General features: G+C 47.1%; 1 protein-coding gene across 2 annotated transcripts in view; it reads right to left on the bottom strand.

The window, feature by feature from the left end:
- Nucleotides 1-23965, bottom strand: part of LOC144506363 (E3 ubiquitin-protein ligase Midline-1) — a 664229-nt gene that overhangs the window by 6850 nt on the left and 633414 nt on the right. For both annotated transcript variants that reach the window (XM_078232375.1, XM_078232376.1), the window contains exon 9: nt 5919-6126. In XM_078232375.1, the coding sequence (XP_078088501.1) occupies nt 5919-6126 (208 nt within the window). The remainder of the gene's footprint in view (nt 1-5918; nt 6127-23965) is intronic.

A 23965-nucleotide genomic window follows, 5' to 3' on the forward strand; every position in this document is an offset into this window, starting at 1 on the left:
CATGCACAAGTGGGTGAATTGATGACAAGGGGGAACATAGGGCCGAATTTTCCCATCCCGGGAATCGGAGTGGGCGAAGAGCGGACCATGGAAAGGGCCATTGACCTCGGGTGGGTTTTTCTGATTTGAAATTAGGCCATTCAAGTGGAAAGGTTAGGGAATATTGCCTCACTAAATGGGTGAATGCGGAAATCTTGCACATCAACTGGTGGACCCTAGCTTAATTAATAATTTAAAATCAGAGATCAATAGGTTTTCACTATCTAAGCACGCTAAGTGATATGGAGTCAAGATAGGGAGATGGAATTAAGATACAGATCAGTCATAATCTTAACTGAATGTCAGAATGGGTTCAAGGGGCTGAATGGTCTCCCTGTGACCCCATGGTGTTCAGGTCTGGGGAGCCAGCTGGTTTTCCTGTGAATGGATGGGGAATTACGCAACGTACGAATAGCAACTCCCACTGGGTTTGGAAAATAACCCACAGATATGGGTTTAAATACATGAATAGGATGAGAATAGAGGGATATGGTCCCCGGAAGGGTAGAAGTTAAGTCGGGCACCATGGTCGGTGCAGGCTTGTTCCTGTGCTGTAATTTTCTTTGTTCTTTGTTATGTTCCCTTCTCTCGCAGTCTCCCATAAAAGCAGAGGGGCAATTCACAGCGGAAGCAGACATGCCATTCTCTAGTGAAAGAGCACCGCTCGCAATGTCCACCTGGAAGAAGTTATTCTTCCAAATTCTTCAGATTTTCCTTCTGCCAGCGTGACGTCGTGGGGCTCTGCCCCTTCAAGTTTCTTTTTAACTTAATTTCTAAGCAATAGGCAGAGGAAGCCGCCATTGGGGCTGGCGGCTTCAACACTGTTTTCCAGCTCACTGCCACATTCTACATGAAAAAGGGAATATTCTGCCCATTCTATATATAGAGGCGGCTCACCATTGGCTGGCAGTGGAATGTACCAGTCCTGCCGCTGTTAATGAGCTTTTGCACCCTCTGTCGCTGGGGAACCTGTGGTGGGGTTTGCCATTGATGGGACCAGAAGATTTCACCATGGCTGGAAAAATTTGGTCAGTGTTTTTAAGCCAGAGGCATTTTACGGAACCATCATGAGGCAAAGATTGATGGCAAACCAGTGAAGAGGGCATTAGGGCACAGTGCCTTGGTCAGAGAGGTTTTCATTTTTTTTTACTCCGGCCTCAAAGTTACAAAGCCAATGCTCAGAATGGACCAGGCAAACCCAAATCCATTGCTTGCTTGCTCCAAAAAACCAAAATCCAATTGAATCCAATTCAAGATCCCCATAAGAGAGACAAACAGGTACTGCACCCCATCTTGGGCTTGATCTGACACTTGGGCTGGAATTTTAGTGTCTTGCCTGCGATGGGAACCAGAGCGGGTGAGGGGCGGATCATGGAAAGATCTGTTGGCCTCGGGCGGGATTTTCCAATTTCGGGGCGAGTGACACCAGAAAGTCCCGCCCATAATCTTAGCCAAAAGGTCAAGAATCAGTAACTGCTGAACCTAGGCCCTAAAATGATGCCAGATCGAGGTCTTTGTGATTTGCTTGAAACTATTTACCTCAAGCCTGATAGTTAATGACATCACGGCAAAGTGAAGCTTTATGGGAGTGGGGAGGGAATTAGGATCAGGGTTAGGGCCAAAATTATTCAACTTTAGGGCTGCCATACGAGTGCTTACTGCTAACATTGGGCATCGAAAGTGGAAAAGATTCCATTGCTTAACTGCAACATCTGGACAGAAGTGCAGAATAGAAGAATGAATGAACATGGGTTGTTTTTAAAATCAGCAGTGAGGCTGAGGCTATATCGCTTGAGGCCTAACTGAATGTGCCTCCGGGGCCTCCAATGGAACGTGTAATGCTCCATTTGAAATTCGTTCAGCTGCGCTGCGTCAATATGCAACAATATCCCAGCAATCTGCAAAGGGGGAGCTCCTTCGGGAAGCCCGGTGCCTGGCAGTTTGGCTGCAAGGTCAGGAATTGCGGTACTGGCCGAGACTGAGCTTACACAGCTGCTTTCTCCAGATACGACCATAATGGCTTTGACATTTTTCTTGCATTGGATCAGCTTGGATTGAGAGGCCACTTTTTGAATCTGCTCAGAAAGATACAACTCCCGTTTCATACACATCTGACCCCTTAAGGTACAGCTTAAAGGTCTGTAACCTCTCATGAATACTACACAAAAGAAAGAACCAGATATATCAAGGGCAGTTGTCCTGTTGCAAAAATGGTTGGACTGATGCAGCGCTTTCTGGTTATTTCAAAGCCCTTTTCTGCTCTCAAGCTTTGGAAACATAACGTGCTGCCAGGTTTAGCAAACTAAGTTTTGTTGAAGTAGAAAATGGCAGGAAGGCCAGGAGCCACCTGACTCAAGAGCCAGGAATTTTCCGTCCCCAGCTGGCATCGTCACAGGCAGGATGGAAAAATCTAGATTCAAAGTTAGTGTCATAGAGGTTTACAGCATGGAAACAGGCCCTTCAGCCCAACTTGTCCATGCCGCCCATTTGTTTAAACCCCTAAGCTAATCCCAATTGCCTGCATTTGGCCCATATCCCTCTATACCAATCTTATCTATGTAACTATCTAAATGCTTTTTAAAAGACAAAATTGTACCCGCCTCTACTACTACCTCTGGCAGCTTGTTCCAAACACCACCCTCTGTGTGAAAAAATTGCCTCTCTGGACACTTTTGTATCTCTCCCCTTAAACCTATGCCCTCTAGTTTTAGACTCCCCTACCTTTGGGAAAAGATATTGACTATCTACCTTATCTATGCCCCTCATTATTTTATAGACCTCTATAAGGTCACTCCTCAGCCTCCAACGCTCCAGAGAAAAAAGTCCAGTCTATCCAGCCTCTCCTTATAACTCAAACCATCAAGTCCCGGTAGCATCCTAGTAAATCTTTTCTGCACTCTTTCTAGCTTCATAATATTCTTTCTATAATAGGGTGACCAGAATTGCACACAGTATTCCAAGTGTGGCCTTACCAATGTCTTTTACAACTTCAACAAGACGTCCCAACTCCTGTATTCAATGTTCTGTCCAATGAAACCAAGCATGCTGAATGCCTTCTTCACCACTCTGTCCACCTGTGACTCCACTTTCAAGGAGCATGAACATGTACCCCTAGATCTCTTTGTTCTGTAACTCTCCCCAACACCCTACCATTAACTGAGTAAGTCCTGCCCTGGTTCAATCTACCAAAATGCATCACCTCGCATTTGTCTAAATTAATCTCCATCTGCCATTCATCAGCCCACTGGCCCAATTGATCAAGATCCCATTGCAATTGGAGATAACTTTCTTCACTGTCCACTATGCCACCAATCTTGGTGTCATCTGCAAACTTACTAACCATGCCTCCTATATTCTCATCCAAATCATTAATATAATTAACAAGTAACAGTGGGGCCAGCACTGATCCCTGAGGCACACCGCTGGTCACAGGCCTCCAGTTTGAAAAACAACCCTCTACAACCACCCTCTGGCTTCTGTCAAAAGCCAATTTTGTATCCATTTAGATACCTCACATTGGATCCTGTGAGATTTAACCTTATGCAACAACCTACCATGCGGTACCTTGTCAGAAGCCTTGCTAAAGTCCATGTAGACAACATCAACTGCACTGCCCTCATCTACCTTCTTGGTTACCCCTTCAAAAAACTCAAATCAAATTTGTGAGACATGATTTTCCACTCACAAAGCCATGCTGACTGTCCTTAATCAGTCCTTGCATCTCTAAATACCTGTAGATCCTGTCTCTCAAAATACCTTCCAACAAATTACTCACCGCAGATGTGAGGCTCACTGGCCTGTAGTTCCCAGGCTTTTCCCTGCAGCCCTTTTTAAACAAAGGCACAACATTTGCCACTCTCCAGTCTTCAGGCACCTTACCCGTGACTATCGATGATTCAAATATCTCGGCTAGGGGACCCGCAATTTCCTCCCTAGCCTCCCACAATGTCCTGGGATACACTTCATCAGGTCCCGGGAATTTATCTACCTTGATGCACTTTAAGACTTCCAGCACCTCCTTCTCTGTAATATGTACACTCCTCAAGACATCACTATTTATTTCCCCAAGTTCCCTAACATCCATGCTTTTCTCAATAGTAAATACTGATGAGAAATATTTATTTAGGATCTCACCCATCTCTTGTGGATCCTCACACAGATGACCTTGTTGATCCTTAAGAGGCCCTACTCTCTCCCTTGTTACTCTTTTGCCCTTTATGTATTTGTAGAAGCTCTTTGGATTCTCCTTTGCCTTATCTGCCAAAACAATCTCGTGTCCCCTTTTTGCCCTCCTGATTTCCCTCTTAACTCTACTCTACACCCCCTATAGTGGCGGCTACACCCACAAGGCACAAGTATTTTACTGAATGTCAACCCAGATTCAGGGCTGGAGTTCCACACAATAATAGGACTGCCTACAAGGGGGTTCGAAACCTTCATCTTCTGGAGGAGATAGTGATGAAATAGGGTGATGTCTATCAAGCCGGAGTCTCGTCATCCTGAGATTGTACTTGGCAGTAGCTCGATGAAATAGGGAGGCGAATTGTATCTTTTGACATGATCCATCAAGTTCTGTTGTGCGTCTCCAAACAAATGAGGAAAAGTTTCATTGACTCTTTTACAAAGAGATAGTCCCTGACTTCAACTCTCACTGCCCACAGGTATCCAGCCCGGATGAAGAGCTTGCTACTACATGAGGTCAGGATTGAACTCCCAACGTATCCCTTCTCTCTCTCACTCTCTCTTGGCTTGACCTCTGTCAGATACTTGGCTGAAAGTCATTGGCTACACTTGTCCATGAAGAGCGACATCTTGGGCACATTTCTGGAGAAGGACCATGCACAGTCCCCAAAGATTGGACAATCACCAATTCAAGCTTCTCTTGATGAGAGCCCCAGTTTTATATATGCCTCAACAAGGTCCACTCCCCCAACCTGGCATCAGTCTATAACGGTGTGTGGGCCCTACCCAAAGCTTTTCACTCCATTTTAACACTACCAGTTTGGCTTATGAGAAAGGCACTCTCTTCAGCATTGCAAACACCTCATGAATATTCAAAGCATTGGGGTCTACTGAGATAATTTGAACTCCAGTACAATTTTAAAGTCATGAATTCCAGAGGAATTCCAGAGGAACAAGAGACACCTTATGGACAATAGGATCTGGGACAGAAAAGGCCTGGGGAAGTTTCATTTTGAAAAACCTTTCCTTGTGGGCTAGAAGGAGCAGGCATCCTCCTCTGAGTCCCACAAGGAAACATTGGGTTCTTCCTGGCTTTAACCCCCCTCCCTCCCCACACCATTCCCCGATCATTAGACTCTTGAGAAATGGCACCACCTCTTGCCAACCGAAATCTTTGTCGTCAGCCCCCATGCCATCCTTGCCAACGGGACTCAGTTTACCTGGGCTCTCTGCTCGCACTATCTTGGATGCTCCTCTCCTGCCTCACCCCCAGAGGGTGGGATTTTCCTGCCCCCTCCCGCCGCTGGGATCATCTGGTCCTGCCAAAAATCAATGGATTATGGCTGGGCTACTACATCCCCCATGGAGGGTCCTGCCATGATGGGGATGAAAAATCCCAGCCGAGGTTAAATCAGGCTGAAAGTCTTTTTTCAATGACGATTCATTCTTTGTGCTTGTGAGGCCAGTACTTACTGCTCAACCCAAGTTGCCTTCCAGAAGGTGGTGAGTTGTCTTCTCGAACATCTGGAGTCCGGGTGGTGGACGGACTTCCAGGATTTTGACCCAGTTACCATGAAGACCTCCGTTAGCCATTTTGAAAAGCGAGCTTGGTCTTCACAGGGCAACAAACACATGACAACAGCTAACACTCCCACTGATTCTACAGAGAAAACATACAATGCATCTTGTGCTCTCACCATGTGCTTCCTCCAATGAGGATCTCCCAGTAATGTCGGCCGCTGTCAATATAGACGTTGCCAGTTATACCATAACTCCCTTGGCTGGTGAAGCGTTCCGGAGTGTGACTCTTCTTTGACGTGGTCTCATCCCGTTCCACACTGAGGTTATCATGAGACACTTTCAGCTTTTTGTGCGCAGATTTGGGATCCAGCTTGAAAGGTTGGCCTAGGATTACATATAGAAAAGAACAAGGTTGTTACCAATGGAAATCAATGAGAGGGAGATTAGACAGTGTGTATAATAAATGACCTATGCTGACTTCTACCCTGAAAGATTTATTTATATATAGCAATTTGCATTGCTTCAGGTTTCCCCATTGCATTTTACAGCCAATTAGGTACTTTTGTTATTCTAACATAGGGAACACACCCTATTTGTACACAGCAAGCTCTCACAAACCACAATGTGATAGTGATAAGATAATCTGTCTTTTAGCATTGCTGAGAGAGAAATATTGTCCAGAACCTCGAGGGTAACCTCATTGCTCTTCTCCACAATAGTTTGATGGGATATTTAACATCCACACATTCATCCATGAATTTAATAATGTCTCATCTGAAAAACATTGCAGCAATTGCTCAGTGTTGCATTGGAATGTCAGCCTAGATTTTGTGTTCAAGTTCCTGTCCTGGGCGACATGGTGGCACAATGGTTAGCACTGCTGCCTCACAGCACCAGGGACCCGGGTTCAATTCCCGGCTTGGGTCACTGTCTGTGTGGAGTCTGCATGATCTCCCCATGTCTGCGTGGGTTTCCTTCGGGTGCTCCAGTTTCCTCCCACAATCTGAAAGATAGAAACATAGAAACATAGAAAAACTAGAGCACAATACAGGCCCTTCAGCCCACAAAGTTGTGCCAAACATGTCCCTACCTTAGCGATTACTAGGCTTACCTATAACCCTAGAATATTACAGCTCAGAAACAGGCCTTTTGGCCCTTCTTGTCTGTGCCGAACCATTTTATACCTAGTCCCACTGACCTGCACTTGGACCATATCCCTCCACGTCCCTCTCATCCATGAACCCATCCAAGATTTTCTTAAATGTTAAAAGTTACCCCTTATTTACCACTTTGTCCGGCAGCTCATTCAACACTCCCACCACTCTCTGCGTGAAGAAGCCCCCCCTAATATTCCCTTTAAACTTTTCTCCTTTCACCCTTAACCCATGCCCTCTGGTTTTTTTCTCCCCTAGCCTCAGTGGAAAAACCCATTCACTCTATCTATACCCATCAAAATCTTATGCACCTCTATCAAATCTCCCCTCATTCTTCTACGCTCCAGGGAATAAAGTCCCAACCTATTCAATCTCTCTCTGTAACTCAGCTTCTCAAGTCCCGGCAACATCCTTGTGAACCTTCTCTGCACTCTTTCAACCTTATTTACATCCTTCCTGTAACTAGGTGACCAAAACTGTACACAATACTCCAAATTCGGCCTCACCAATGCCTTATATAACCTTGATGTGGAGATGCCGGCGTTGGACTGGGGTAAACACAGTAAGAAGTTTAACAACACCAGGTTAAAGTCCAACAGGTTTATTTGGTAGCAAAAGCCACACAAGCTTTCGAGGCTCTGAGCCCCTTCTTCAGGTGAGTGGGAATTCTGTTCACAAACAGAACTTATAAGACACAGACTCAATTTACATGAATAATGGTTGGAATGCGAATACTTACAACTAATCCAGTCTTTAAGAAACAAAACAATGGGAGTGGAGAGAGCATCAAGACAGGCTAAAAAGATGTGTATTGTCTCCAGACAAGACAGCCAGTGAAACTCTGCAGGTCCACGCAACTGTGGGAGTTACAAATAGTGTGACATAAATTCTGATTCTAGGATCGCATGATAAAGACTCAGGAGGAAAAAAGCAGAAATATTTATGTGAAATAGTGTGACATAAACCCAATATCCCGGTTGAGGCCGTCCTTGTGTGTGCGGAACCTGGCTATCAGTTTCTGCTCCGCGACTCTGCGCTGTCGTGTGTCGCGAAGGCCGCCTTGGAGAACGCTTACCCGAATATCAGAGGCCGAATGCCCGTGACCGCTGAAGTGCTCCCCAACAGGAAGAGAACAGTCTTGCCTGGTGATTGTCGAGCGGTGTTCATTCATCCGTTGTCGCAGCGTCTGCATAGTTTCCCCAATGTACCATGCCTCGGGACATCCTTTCTTGCAGCGTATCAGGTAGACAACGTTGGCCGAGTTGCAAGAGTATGTACCGTGTACCTGGTGGATGGTGTTCTCACGTGAGATGATGGCATCTGTGTCGATGATCCGGCACGTCTTGCAGAGGTTGCTGTGGCAGGGTTGTGTGGTGTCTTGGTCACTGTTCTCCTGTGTACCGCAAGCCCACGGATAACCTCACGATGCTCCACTTCTCCAGCTTCCACCCTAAACACGTTAAAGAAGCCATCCCCTACGGACAAGCCCTCCGTATACACAGGATCTGCTCGGATGAGGAGGATCGCAACAGACACCTCCAGACGCTGAAAGATGCCCTCATAAGAACAGGATATGGCGCTAGACTCATTGATCAACAGTTCCAACGCGCCACAGCGAAAAACCGCACCGACCTCCTCAGAAGACAAACACGGGACACAGTGGACAGAGTACCCTTCGTTGTCCAGTACTTCCCCGGAGCGGAGAAGCTACGGCATCTCCTCCGGAGCCTTCAACATGTCATTGATGAAGACGAACATCTCGCCAAGGCCATCCCCACACCCCCACTTCTTGCCTTCAAACAACCGCACAACCTCAAACAGACCATTGTCCGCAGCAAACTACCCAGCCTTCAGGAGAACAGTGACCAAGACACCACACAACCCTGCCACAGCAACCTCTGCAAGACGTGCCGGATCATCGACACAGATGCCATCATCTCACGTGAGAACACCATCCACCAGGTACACGGTACATACTCTTGCAACTCGGCCAACGTTGTCTACCTGATACGCTGCAAGAAAGGATGTCCCGAGGCATGGTACATTGGGGAAACTATGCAGACGCTGCGACAACGGATGAATGAACACCGCTCGACAATCACCAGGCAAGACTGTTCTCTTCCTGTTGGGGAGCACTTCAGCGGTCACGGGCATTCGGCCTCTGATATTCGGGTAAGCGTTCTCCAAGGTGGCCTTCGCGACACACGACAGCGCAGAGTCGCGGAGCAGAAACTGATAGCCAGGTTCCGCACACACAAGGACGGCCTCAACCGGGATATTGGGTTTATGTCACACTATTTCACATAAATATTTCTGCTTTTTTCCTCCTGAGTCTTTATCATGCGATCCTAGAATCAGAATTTATGTCACACTATTTGTAACTCCCACAGTTGCGTGGACCTGCAGAGTTTCACTGGCTGTCTTGTCTGGAGACAATACACATCTTTTTAGCCTGTCTTGATGCTCTCTCCACTCCCATTGTTTTGTTTCTTAAAGACTGGATTAGTTGTAAGTATTCGCATTCCAACCATTATTCATGTAAATTGAGTCTGTGTCTTATAAGTTCTGTTTGTGAACAGAATTCCCACTCACCTGAAGAAGGGGCTCAGAGCCTCGAAAGCTTGTGTGGCTTTTGCTACCAAATAAACCTGTTGGACTTTAACCTGGTGTTGTTAAACTTCTTACTGTGTTTACCCCAGTCCAACGCCGGCATCTCCACATCATGACTACCATAGACACCGCAAACTGCCGGCTCCAAGTGGAGAGGATCGCCAAGAAGATCGCGCATATCGACACAGACATCAAGTTTCTACAAAGATGCAAGAAAGCAGACAAGATACCGAAAGGACTACAGATCACGAACCCACTCAGGTCAACCTATAACACAGACTACGCTGAGAGACTTTGCCGTCGCACCTCTCTCACCCTCCTCAACCACCTCATACACCAACTCTACAGCAAACGCCGCAGCCTGGAAACCAAGATCGAATCCATATTCTCAACTTGCGCTCAGGACGCAGACCAGCTGCGAAAGTCTGCCAAGCAGACGAGACAAAGGAACTACACCATCTACATGCACACCAAGAACAGGAAACTTGAGAAACTCGGCATCACCACCAGCAGCAACCAAGCCTCCCCCGGTACCACAGTAGGAAACAGTCCCACTGCAGGGAAGTCCATTGTCAACTTGTCCGACTACACACTTCAACCAGATGAAATCGAAGTTCTCAGCCGAGGGCTTAATTTTTGCCCCACCACCAAAATAGACCCCATCAGTCTCGCAGCAGACACAGAGGAATTCATCAGGCGAATGAGGCTGAGGGAGTTCTTCCACAAACCCCAAGAGGCCAACAACGAACACAATGAGACAGCCAATGAACTGGAACAGCCGACAGAGAGATCCGCAGTGCATCCGAAGAGGAAAGAGTCGAATTGGACTCCTCCGGAAGGCCGCTGCCCTCGACTTGACATGTATGCCCAAGCCGTCAGGAGGTGCGTCAACACCAAATTCATCAGCCGCACTCACAAGACAGCCCCGAACATCACCCAAGCACAACGTAACGCCATCCACGCTCTCAAGACCAACCGCAACATTGTCATCAAAACAGCAGACAAAGGAGGGGCCATCGTCATACTGAACAGAACGGATTACTGCAAAGAAGTGTACCGACAACTCAACAACGAGGAACACTACAGACAGTTACCTGCAGATCCGACCAAAGAACACACCCGTCAACTCAACACTCTGATCAAGACCTTTGATCCGGACCTTCAGAACACCCTCCGTGCTCTCATCCCACGTACTCCCCGCGTTGGAGATCTCTACTGCCTCCCGAAGATACACAAGGCAAACACACCCGGCCGTCCCATCGTATCGGGCAATGGGACCCTGTGCGAGAACCTCTCCGGCTATGTCGAGGGCATCCTGAAACCCATTGTACAAAGAACCCCCAGCTTTTGTCGCGACACGACGGACTTCCTACAGAAACTCGGCACACATGGAGCAGTTGAACCAGGAGCGCTCCTCGTCACAATGGATGTCTCAGCACTCTACACCAGCATCCCCCATGACGATGGCATTGCTGCAACGGCCTCAGTGCTCAGCGCCAACAACTGCCAGTTTCCAGATGCAATTTTACATCTCATCCGCTTCATCCTGGACCACAATATCTTCACCTTCAACAACCAGTTCTTCATCCAGACACACGGAACAGCCATGGGGACCAAATTTGCACCTCAATATGCCAACATCTTCATGCACAGGTTCGAACAAGACTTCTTCACCGCACGGGACCTTCAACCGGTGCTATACACTAGATACATCGATGACATTTTCTTCCTTTGGACTCATGGTGAACAATCACTGAAACAACTCTATGATGACATCAACAAGTTCCATCCCACCATCAGGCTCACCATAGACTACTCTCCGGAATCGGTTGCATTCTTGGACACGCGCATCTCCATTAAGGACGGTCACCTCAGCACCTCACTGTACCGCAAGCCCACGGATAACCTCACGATGCTCCACTTCTCCAGCTTCCACCCTAAACACGTTAAAGAAGCCATCCCCTACGGACAAGCCCTCCGTATACACAGGATCTGCTCGGATGAGGAGGATCGCAACAGACACCTCCAGACGCTGAAAGATGCCCTCATAAGAACAGGATATGGCGCTAGACTCATTGATCAACAGTTCCAACGCGCCACAGCGAAAAACCGCACCGACCTCCTCAGAAGACAAACACGGGACACAGTGGACAGAGTACCCTTCGTTGTCCAGTACTTCCCCGGAGCGGAGAAGCTACGGCATCTCCTCCGGAGCCTTCAACATGTCATTGATGAAGACGAACATCTCGCCAAGGCCATCCCCACACCCCCACTTCTTGCCTTCAAACAACCGCACAACCTCAAACAGACCATTGTCCGCAGCAAACTACCCAGCCTTCAGGAGAACAGTGACCAAGACACCACACAACCCTGCCACAGCAACCTCTGCAAGACGTGCCGGATCATCGACACAGATGCCATCATCTCACGTGAGAACACCATCCACCAGGTACACGGTACATACTCTTGCAACTCGGCCAACGTTGTCTACCTGATACGCTGCAAGAAAGGATGTCCCGAGGCATGGTACATTGGGGAAACTATGCAGACGCTGCGACAACGGATGAATGAACACCGCTCGACAATCACCAGGCAAGACTGTTCTCTTCCTGTTGGGGAGCACTTCAGCGGTCACGGGCATTCGGCCTCTGATATTCGGGTAAGCGTTCTCCAAGGCGGCCTTCGCGACACACGACAGCGCAGAGTCGCGGAGCAGAAACTGATAGCCAGGTTCCGCACACACAAGGACGGCCTCAACCGGGATATTGGGTTTATGTCACACTATTTCACATAAATATTTCTGCTTTTTTCCTCCTGAGTCTTTATCATGCGATCCTAGAATCAGAATTTATGTCACACTATTTGTAACTCCCACAGTTGCGTGGACCTGCAGAGTTTCACTGGCTGTCTTGTCTGGAGACAATACACATCTTTTTAGCCTGTCTTGATGCTCTCTCCACTCCCATTGTTTTGTTTCTTAAAGACTGGATTAGTTGTAAGTATTCGCATTCCAACCATTATTCATGTAAATTGAGTCTGTGTCTTATAAGTTCTGTTTGTGAACAGAATTCCCACTCACCTGAAGAAGGGGCTCAGAGCCTCGAAAGCTTGTGTGGCTTTTGCTACCAAATAAACCTGTTGGACTTTAACCTGGTGTTGTTAAACTTCTTATTATATAACCTTACCATAACACTCCAACTTTTATACTCGATACTCCGATTTATGAAGGCCAATGTACCAAAGGCACTCTTTACGACCCTATCCACCTGTGAAGTAACGTTTAGGGAATTCTGTACCTGTATTTCCAGATCCCTCTGTTCAACTGCACTCTTCAGAGTCCTACCATTTACCCTGACGTTCTACTTTGGTTAGTCCATCCAAAGTGCAATATCTCATACTTGTCTGCGTTAAATTCCATTTGCCATTTTTCAGCCCATTTTTCTAGTTGGTCCAAATCGCTCTGCAAGCTTTGAAAACCTTCCTCACTGTCCACTACACCTCCAATCTTTGTATCATCAGCAAATTTGCTGATCCAATTTACCACATTATCATCCAGATCATTGATATAGATGACAAACAACAATGGACCCAACACCGATCCCTGCGGCACACCACTAGTCACAGGCCTCCACTCAGAGAAGCAATCCTCCACAACCACTCTCTGGCTTCTTCCATTGAGCCAATGTCTAATCCAATTTACTACCTCCCCATGTATACCCAGCGAACCTTCCTAACTAACCTCCCATGAGGGACCTTGTCAAAGACCTCGCTGAAATCCAGGTAAACAACATCCACCGCCTTCCCTTCATCCACTTTCCTGGTAGCCTCCTCGAAAAACTCTAATAGATTGGTCAAACATGACCTACCACGCACAAAGCCATGTTGACTCTCCCTAATAAGTCCCTGCCTATCCAAATATTTGTAGATCCTATCCCTTATCACGCCTTCCAATAACTTGCCCACCACCAACGTCAAACTTACTGGCCTATAATTTCCCGGATTTCTTTTGGAACCTTTTTTAAACAACGGAACAACATGAGCCACCCTCCAATCATCCGGCACCTCCCCTGTGAATACTGACATTTTAAATATGTCTGCCAGGGCCCCTGCAAGTTCAATACTAGCTTCCCTCAAGGTCCGTGGGAATACCCTGTCCGGTCCTGGGGATTTATCCACTCTGATTTGCCTCAAGACAGCAAGCACCTCCTCCCCTTTAATCTGTAACGGTTCCATGACCTCCCTACTTGTTTGCCCTATTTCCGTAGACGCCATGCCCGTCTCCTTAGTAAATATGGATGCAAAAAACCCATTTAATATCTCCCCCATTTCTTTCGGTTCCATACATAGCCGACCGCTCTGATCTTCAAGAGGACCAATTTTATTCCTCATTATCCTTTTGCTCCTAACATACCTATAGAAGCTCTTTGGATTTTCCTTCACTCTGTCTGCCAAAGCAACCTCATGTCTTCTTTTAGCCCTCCTGATTTCCCTCTTAAATAGCTTCTTGCACTTTTTATACTCCTCGAGCATCTGATGTGTTCCTTGCTGCCTGTACATTTCATACAACTCTCTCTTCCTCTTAATCAGTGTTACAATCTCCCTCGAGAACCCAACTTATTCTTATTTACTTTGCCTTTAATCCTGACAGGAACATACAAAGTCTGCACTCTCAAAATTTCTCCTTTAAAGGCCTCCCACTTTCCATTTACATCCTTACCAGAGAACAGCCTGTGCCAATCTACACTTCCCAGATCCCTTCTCATTTAATCAAATTTGGTCTTTTTCCAGTTCAGAACTTCAACCCGAGGACCAGATCTATCCTCATCCATGATCAGGTTGAAACTAATGGCATTATGATCACTGGATCCAAAGTGTTCCCTCACACTCACATCCATCACCTGCCCTAACTCATTTCCCAATAGGAGATCCAATATCGCATCCTCTCTAGTTGGCACTTCTATATACTGATGTAGAAAATTTTCCTGAACACATTTTACAAACTCTACCCCGTCTAAACCTTTAACAGTATGCAAGTCCCAATCTATATGTGGAAAATCTTACTAAGTTCCACAATCTATATGTGGAAAACCTTACTAAGTTCCACAATCTATATGTGGAAAATCTTACTAAGTTTCCTCTATCTTACAAAGTTCCATGTACTTATCTAAAAGTCTGTTAAAAGACCCTATCGAATCTGCCTCCACCACCGTTGCTGGCAGCCCATTCCACGCACCCACCACCCTCTGAGTAAAAAACTTACCCCTGACATCTCCTCTGTACCTACTCCCCAGCACCTTAAACCTGTGTCCTCTTGTGGCAACCATTTCAGCCCTGGGAAAAAGCCTCTGACTATCCACTCGATCAATACCTCTCAACATCTTATACACCTCTATCAGGTCACCCCTCATCCTTCGTCTCTCCAAGGAGAAAAGGCCGAGCTCACTCAACCTATTCTCATAAGGCATGCTCCCCAACCCATTGTAAATCTCCTCTGCACCCTTTCTATGGCTTCCACAACCTTCCTGTAATGAGGCGACCAGAACTGAGCACAGTATTCCAAGTGTGGTCTGATCAGGGTCTTATATAGCTGCAACATTATCTCACGACTCCTAAACTCAATTCCTCGATTGATGAAGGCCAGTACACCATACGCCTTCTTAACCACAGCCTCAACCTGCACAGCTGTTTTGAGCGTCCTATGAACTCGGACCCCAAGATGTGCAGGTTAGTTGGATTGGCCACACTAAATTCTCCCTCGGTGTACCTGAACAGGCTCCAGGGTATGGCGACTAGGGGAATTTCACAGTAACTTCATTACAGTGTTAATGTAAGTCTACTTGTGACTAATAAATAAACATTTGATGGCGGCTGATCCATTGTGGTCACACTCGGTTTGGCTGATACTTCTATTAGCGTCCCCCCTGAATTTACCAGTTGCAGTAAGCTTTCCAAGGTGTCAAGAATGTCTCCGTGGGTTGCATTGTTGCTCTGGGACAGAAGCTTGTGGGTTATGTTCCACTCCAGAAACCTGGGCACAGAAATGTAGGTAAACACTCTGGCGTAGTATTGGGGGAGTGCTATGCTATCACAGGTGCTGCCTTTTGGGAGAGCTTGCAAACCAAGGTCCCATCTCAGGTGCTTGAAAAATAAGAGCAGAATTCTCCCCAATATCGGTCTCCGCACATCACCCAACAAGAAACAGATTGGTCATTGTCCCACGTCTGGCATGTGGGAGTCTTTTAAGGAACAGTTGATAAGGCTGCAGGACAGGCATGTGCCTGTAAAAAGGAAGGAAAGGAAAGGTAGGATTCGAGAGCCGTGGATAACCAGGGAAATTGAGGATCTGATCAAAAAGAAAAGAGAGGCGTACGTTAGGTCCAGGCAACTGAAAACAGATGGAGCTCTGGAGGAATACAGAGAGAGTAGGAAAGAACTCAAACGGGGAGTTAGAAGGGCAAAAAGAGGTCACGAAATGTTCTTGGTAGATAGGATTAAGGAGAATCCTAAGGCATTTTATTCATATGTTAGGAACAAAAGAGTTGTCAGGGAAAAAGTCGGACTTCTCAGGGACAAAGGAGGGGAATTATGCTTAGAACCCAAGGGAATAGGGGAGATCCTAAATGAATACTTTGCATCGGTATTCACAAAGGAGAGGGACTTGTTGACTGGGAGTGTCTCGGAGGGAGGTGTTGACCCGTTAGAGAGAATCTCCATTACAAGGGAGGAAGTGTTAGGTTTTTTAGGTAACATTAAAACTGACAAATCCCCAGGGCCTGATGGCTTCTATCCTAGACTGCTCAGGGAGACAAGAGATGTAATTGCTGGGCCTCTGACGGAAATCTCTGTCTCTTCATTGGACACAGGTAAGGTCCCTGAGGATTGGAGGATAGCAAATGTGGTACCGTTATTTAAGAAGGGTAGCAGGGATAACCCGGGTAATTATAGGTCAGTGAGCTTGACGTCCATGGTAGGGAAGTTGTTGGAGAGGATTCTTAGAGACAGGATGTATGCGCATTTAGAACGGAACAATCTCATTAGTGACAGACAGCATGGTTTTGTAAGAGGGAGGTCGTGCCTTACAAATTTGGTGGGGTTTTTTGAGGAAGTGACAAAAACGGTTGACGAAGGAAGGGCCGTGGATGTTGTCTATATGGATTTCAGTAAGGCATTTGACACAGTCCCTCATGACAGGTTGGTTAAGAAGGTTAAGGTTCATGGGATACAAGGAGAGGGGGCTAGATGGGTAGAAAACTGGCTTGGCCACAGGAGACAGAGGGTAACAGTCGAAGGGTCTTTTTCCGGCTGGAGGTCTGTGACCAGTGGTGTTCCGCAGGGCTCTGTACTGGGACCTCTGCTATTTGTGATATATATAAATGATTTGGAAGAAGGTGTAACTGGTGTTATCAGCAAGTTTGCAGATGACACGAAGATGGCTGGACTTGCGGATAGCGATGAACATTGTCGGACAATACAGCAGGATATAGATAGGCTGGAAAATTGGGTGGAGAAATGGCAGATGGAATTTAATCCAGATAAATGCGAAGTGATGCATTTTGGAAGAACTAATGTAGGGGGGAGTTATACAATAAATGGCAGAGCCATCAAGAGTATAGAAACACAGAGGGACCTAGGTGTGCAAGTCCACAAATCCTTGAAGGTGGCAACACAGGTGGAGAAGGTGGTGAAGAAGGCATATGGTATGCTTGCCTTTATAGGACGGGGTATAGAGTATAAAAGCTGGAGTTTGATGTTGCGGCTGTATAGAACGCTGGTCAGGCCACATTTGGAGTGCTGCGTTCAGTTCTGGTCGCCGCACTACCAGAAGGACGTGGAGGCTTTGGAGAGAGTGCAGAGAAGGTTTACCAGGATGTTGCCTGGTATGGAGGGTCTTAGCTATGAGGAGAGATTGGGTAAACTGGGCTTGTTTTCCCTGGAAAGATGGAGAATGAGGGGAGACCTAATAGAGGTGTACAAAATTATGAAGGGTATAGATAGGGTGAACAGTGGGAAGCTTTTTCCCAGGTCGGAGGTGACGATCACGGGGGCTCACGGGCTCAAGGTGAGAGGGGCGAGGTATAACTCAGATATCAGAGGGACGTTTTTTACACAGAGAGTGATGGGGGCCTGGAATGCGCTGCCAAGTAGGGTGGTGGAGGCAGACACACTGGCATCGTTTAAGACTTACCTGGATAGTCACATGAGCAGTCTGGGAATGGAGGGATACAAACGAATGGTCTAGTTGGACCAATGAGCGGCACGGGCTTGGAGGGCTGAAGGGCCTGTTTCCTGTGCTGTACTGTTCTTTGTTCTTTCTCTATTTCCGACATTACAGGAGTGGCTATAGTTTCTAAGGTTCCTCGTTGGTTGTAATAGACTTGGGGAGATATTCTGACATCCCAAAAGGAGTTACAGAAATGCAGCCTTGATTCATATGTTACACATTGTCCATAAATAACAGCTATCTCACTGGAAAAAGAAAGTTGTGTTGGCCACATGAATGAGCACTTCAAACACCTAAGCATACAATGCTGCGGACCAAGTGCTATAAAATGGGATTAGAGCAGATAGGGGCTTGATGGCCAGTGCAGACATGATAGGGCAAAGTGTAAAACTCTATGACTCTAATGTTTGTATGATAAACACATGGACAATTAATGACTTTTCTCAGTTTATTTAACAATGCCCAAACAGTATTTTGTCTCCTCCTACCAGCATTAACATTCTCACTTTGAACTCTTTCCCCCAAAAAGGCTGTGATGCTGGGGCGATCGAAGCTTTCAATGCTGAGACTGATTGATTTTTTTTCTTAAAATGAAGGTATCAAGAGATATGGAACCAAGGTGGGTAGGTGGTAAAGCCTGGGCCAATGCCCGCTGGAACGGACAGATATGGAGCCTGAACTAAATCTATCCTTGGACTTCGGCAATAAATCAGGTGAGCTGCTGCATCGATCAGGCCTGTTAGGCCTCATCAACTTCACTCAGTTCTGAGGCCCACATCGTGTTTGTCAGAGGTTTGGGAAAGACAAGGAAAGAGCAACAGTGGAGACAATTTTCTGAGTGGCCTCCTTTAAGAGCTGCTGACTGGGTGGCTCAAGAATCAGGAGTAGCAGTTGGAGCTTGTGCAAAGTTTGACTAGTGCAAACCAATTTAACAATCCAGGATTGAATTGGGCACAGGAACCTTGTTTCAATATTGAGATTTCAGGAGACTGCCACTGCCAACTATAGGAAGACCCCCACATGTTTAGCAGTGGCTCAATCGCTTGTGCTAATGGGAGGAATGTTCTGCTGGTAGATTATTCTCAGGTTCCGGCCTCACATGGGTCAGCCATGTACTGCCCATTTCCTGGAACCCGCCAGTGCCATCCAATTAATGACAGTGGGCAACTTTCTGTGGTAGCTGGCAGAGCAGAGGGCCCACAGCTGTACAGCCAGCTGCCCACCATGGGCACTGCTGAGGCAGGTAAAGGGTGGTGAACATATTTCAACATGGAGGCACTCATAGAATCATAGAAACCCTACAGTGCAGAAAGAGGCCATTTGGCCCATCGAGTCTGCACCGACCACAATCCCACCGAGACCCTACCCCCATATCCCTACATATTTACCCTCTAATTCCTCTAACCTACGCATCTCAGGATACTAAGGGGCAATTTTAGCATGGCCAATCAACCAAACCCGCATATCTTTGGACTGTGGGAGGAAACCGGAGCACCCGGAGGAAACCCACGCAGACACGAGGAGAATGTGCAAACTCCACACAGACACACACTCTTGGAAGGGTGAATACAGGATGCTGAAAGTAAAGAGACCCAAAGCCGTTGGGACATTGGAGTGGAGGAGAGCCCTCTGGAGGATTGATTTTGGCCATGGGTGGGGAGTCACAACCCTGCAGCTCTTTGAGGCTGTGGAGTCTCTGGTGGTCACCCAGCCTGTTGCCAGGAGGCTGCCTCAACAGAACTGTTGGCTCTGCACTTAGTGTGGATCCACACTGATGTCAAGAAGGTCCCACTGGATTCCTCATTGTTCTCTCCATTGGGCATTTAAAAGGACTAATTTTCTACATAGAACATAGAACATTACAGCGCAGTACAAGCCCTTCGGCCCTCGATGTTGCGCCGACCAGTGGTACCAATCTAAAGCCCCTGTAATTTACACTATTCCAATATCATCCATATGTTTATCCAATAACCACTTGAACGCTCTCAACGTTGACGAGTCCACCACTGCTGCAGGCAGGGCATTCCATGCCCTTACTACTCTCTGAGTGAAGAACCTACCTCTAACATCTGTCCTATATCTCTCACCCCTCAATTTAAAGCTATGTCCCCTCGTGCTAGCCAACAGCATCCGAGGAAAAAGGCTCTCACTATCCACCCTATCTAATCCTCTGATCATCTTGTATGCCTCTATTAAGTCACCTCTTAACCTTCTTCTCTCTAACGAAAACAGCCTCAAGCCCCTCAGCCTTTCCTCATACGATTTTCCCACCATACCAGGCAACATCCTGGTAAATCTCCTCTGCACCCTTTCCAACACTTCCACATCTTTCCTATAATACGGCGACCAGAACTGTACGCAATACTCCAAATGCGGCCGCACCAGAGTTTTGTACAGTTGCAGCATGACCTCCTGTCTCCGAAACTCAATCCCTCTACCAATAAAAGCTAACACACCATACGCCTTCTTAACAACCCTATCAACCTGGGTGCCAACTTTCAGGGATCTATGCACATGGACACCCAGATCCCTCTGTTCATCCACACTACCAAGTATCTTACCATTAGCCCAGTACTCTGTATTCCTGTTACTCCTTCCAAAGTGAATCACCTCACGCTTTTCCGCATTAAACTCCATTTGCCACCTCTCAGCCCAGCTCTGCAGCTTATCTATGTCCCTCTGTAACCTGCCACTTCCCTCCGCACTGTCTACAACTCCATCGACTTTAGTGTCATCCGCAAATTTACTAATCCATCCTTCCACGCCCTCATCCAAGTCATTAATAAAAATGACAAACAGCAGTGGCCCCAAAACAGATCCTTGTGGTACACCACTAGTAACTGAACTCCAGGATGAATATTTCCCATCAACCACCACCCTTTGTTTTCTTACAGCTAGCCAATTCCTGATCCAAACCACTAAATCACCCTCAATCCCATAGAACAGTACAGCACAGAACAGGCCCTTCGGCCCACGATGTTGTGCCGAGCTTTATCTGAAACCAAGATCAAGCTATCCCACTCCCTATCATCCTGGTGTGCTCCATGTGCCTATCCAATAACCGCTTAAATGTTCCTAAAGTGTCTGACTTCACTATCACTGCAGGCAGTCCATTCCGCACCCCAACCACTCTCTGCGTAAAGAACCTACCTCTGATATCCTTCTTGATATCTCCCACCACGAACCCTATATCATAGAAATCATAGAAACCCTACAGTGCAGAAGGAGGCCATTCGGCCCATCGAGTCTGCACCGACCACAATCCCACCCAGGCCCTACCCCCACATATTTTACCCGCTAATCCCTCTAACCTACACATCCCAGGACTCTAAGGGGCAATTTTTTTTTTAACCTGGCCAATCAACCTAACCCGCACATCTTTGGACTGTGGGAGGAAACCGGAGCACCCTGAGGAAACCCACGCAGACACGAGAAGAATGTGCAAACTCCACACAGACAGTGACCCGAGCCGGGAATCGAACCCGGGACCCTGGAGCTGTGAAGCAGCAGTGCTAACCACTGTGCTACCGTGCCGCCCTATAGTTATGTCCCCTTGTTCCATCCACCCGAGGAAATAGTCTTTGAACGTTCACTCTATCTATCCCCTTCATCATTTTATAAACCTCTATTAAGTCTCCCCTCAGCCTCCTCCGCTCCAGAGAGAACAGCCCTAGCTCCCTCAACCTTTCCTCATAAGACCGACCCTCCAAACCAGGCAGCCTCCTGGTAAATCTCCTCTGCACTCTTTCCAGCGCTTCCACATCCTTCTTATAGTGAGGTGACCAGAACTGCACACAATATTCCAAATGTGGTCTCACCAAGGTCCTGTACAGTTGCAGCATAACCCCACAGCTCTTAAACTCCAACCTCCTGTTAATAAAAGCTAACACACTATAGGCCTTCTTCACAGCTCTATCCACTTGAGTGGCAACCTTTAGAGATCTGTGGATATGGAAACCAAGATCTCTCTGTTCCTCCACAGTCTTCAGAACCCTACCTTTGACCCTGTAATCCACATTTAAATTAGTCCTACCAAAATGAATCACCTCACATTTATCAGGGTTAAACTCCATTTGCCATTTTTCATCCCAGCTTTGCATCCTATCTATGTCTCTTTGCAGCCTACAACAGCCCTCCACCTCATCCACTACTCCACCAATCTTGGTGTCATCAGCAAATTTACTGTTCCACCCTTCAGCCCCCTCCTCTAAGTCATTAATAAAAATCACAAAGAGCAGAGGACCAAGCACTGATCCCTGTGGCACTCCGCTAGCAACCTGCCTCCAATCCGAAAATTTTCCATCCACCACCACCCTCTGTCTTCGATCAGACAGCCAGTTACCGATCCAATCGGCCAACTTTCCCTCTATCCCACACCTCCTCACTTTCATCATAAGCCGACCATGGGGGACCTTATCAAACGCCTTACTAAAATCCATGTATATGACATCAACTGCCCTACCTTCATCAACACACTTAGTTACCTCCTCAAAAAATTCTATCAAATTTGTGAGGCACGACTTGCCCTTCACGAATCCGTGCTAACTATCCTGGATTAATCCGCATCTTTCTAAATGGTCGTAAATCCCATCCCTAAGGACCTTTTCCATCAATTTACCAACCACCGAAGTAAGATTAACCAGTCTATAATTACCAGGGTCATTTCTATTCCCTTTCTTAAACAGAGGAACAACATTCGCCACTCTCCAGTCCTCTGGCACCATCCCCGTGGACAGTGAGGACTCAAAGATCAAAGCCAAAGGCTCTGCAATCTCATCCCTTGCCTCCCAAAGAATCCTAGGATATATTTCATCAGGCCCAGGGGACTTATCGACCTTCAGTTTATTCAAAACTGCCAGTACATCCTCCCTCTCCCCTCCCTCCCTCTCACACCCCTGCAAGTCATCTGAACATGGGAACACACTAGGGGCATTAATTCAATACCTCCATATCTAATTTTGCTCCTGGTCCCACCTTCGAATCTGCCTCCGTGGGTCTTGGAGGATTCTGAATCCCTACAGCCCATCGAGTATGCACCGACTATAATCCCACCCAGGCCCTATCCCCATAAATTCCATGTATTTACCCAGCCCATCCCTGACACTAGGGATAAGCCAGCGTGGCCAATCCACCTAACCTGCACATTTTTGGACTATGGGAGGAAACCGGAGCAAAGCCACACAGTCATAGGGAGAAAGTGCAAACTCCACACAGTCACCCGAGGCTGGAATCGAACCTGGGTCCCTGGCACTGTGAGGCAGCAGTGCTAACCACTGTGCCACCGTGTTGCTCGATGAATGGAGAATTGTTAAAATCAGGTCTGAGCACGAATAGATTGCACACAGCTTTAATACTGTCTGAACTGGCTCTGCACACAGGAGTTGGCTGCAGCTCAACAGAATCAGAACTACAGCTGCATATATTAAAACCACGAATTAATTCCAACAGTCCAGGAGATGGTTGAGAACAGACGCTCAGAAAAGGTGGAAGAGTTTTCAGATCATTTGAAAGACAGTCAAATGAAATGTGTTCAGGGTCCCAGGAGGGTGATTGGGACATCGGGCAGAATTCTCCGGGTGGGTACGGAGAGTTTAGCCAGAGCCAAAAAAGTTGGAAACCAGTGTGAAATCACATAGCAATTCTCCCAATGGCGGGGTCGGTCTTCCCGCTGACAGGTGGCATGAATGTTATTTGCATTCATTTGCATATCATGAATGCGAATTAAAACATCTGACCATCGGTGTCCCATCAGGCCTTTCAATGTTGCATCATACTAGTGGGAAATTACGTCAGCGACAAACCCGATTGCTAAAGAGTGGCATGCACAAAGTGGCCCTCAGTTTGTCAGAGACTTTGAGGTGAGTACAACACTGCCACAGTGCTGCACTGCTCCTGATTTGCTCTCCATCACTCTGCCGGCACAGACCAGATCCTGCCTCCATCTCCGTGCTGAGCTGGTTTCATGGACAACACCATGCTGCTGGACCCAGAAACCCTCCTGTGTCACCATCCCGGTTCAGTAGTGTGCCTGGGGTTGCGGAGTACAGACGTCTCCTTCCTCCCAGTGCCACATACCAGTTTCTACTTGCACACGCTGTGCTGTGGGTCTCACACAACCACCTTAACAAAGGTCTGAAGTTCAGCCGGGGAGTGCGAGGGGAGGAAGGGGGGTTGTGGCCTGACCAAGATAATGTTCAACGTTTATTCATTAGTGTCACAAGTAGGCTTACATTCACAT

Source organism: Mustelus asterias, chromosome 17 (genome assembly GCF_964213995.1).
Source record: "Mustelus asterias chromosome 17, sMusAst1.hap1.1, whole genome shotgun sequence".
In the NCBI taxonomy this organism is placed as follows: domain Eukaryota; kingdom Metazoa; phylum Chordata; class Chondrichthyes; order Carcharhiniformes; family Triakidae; genus Mustelus; species Mustelus asterias.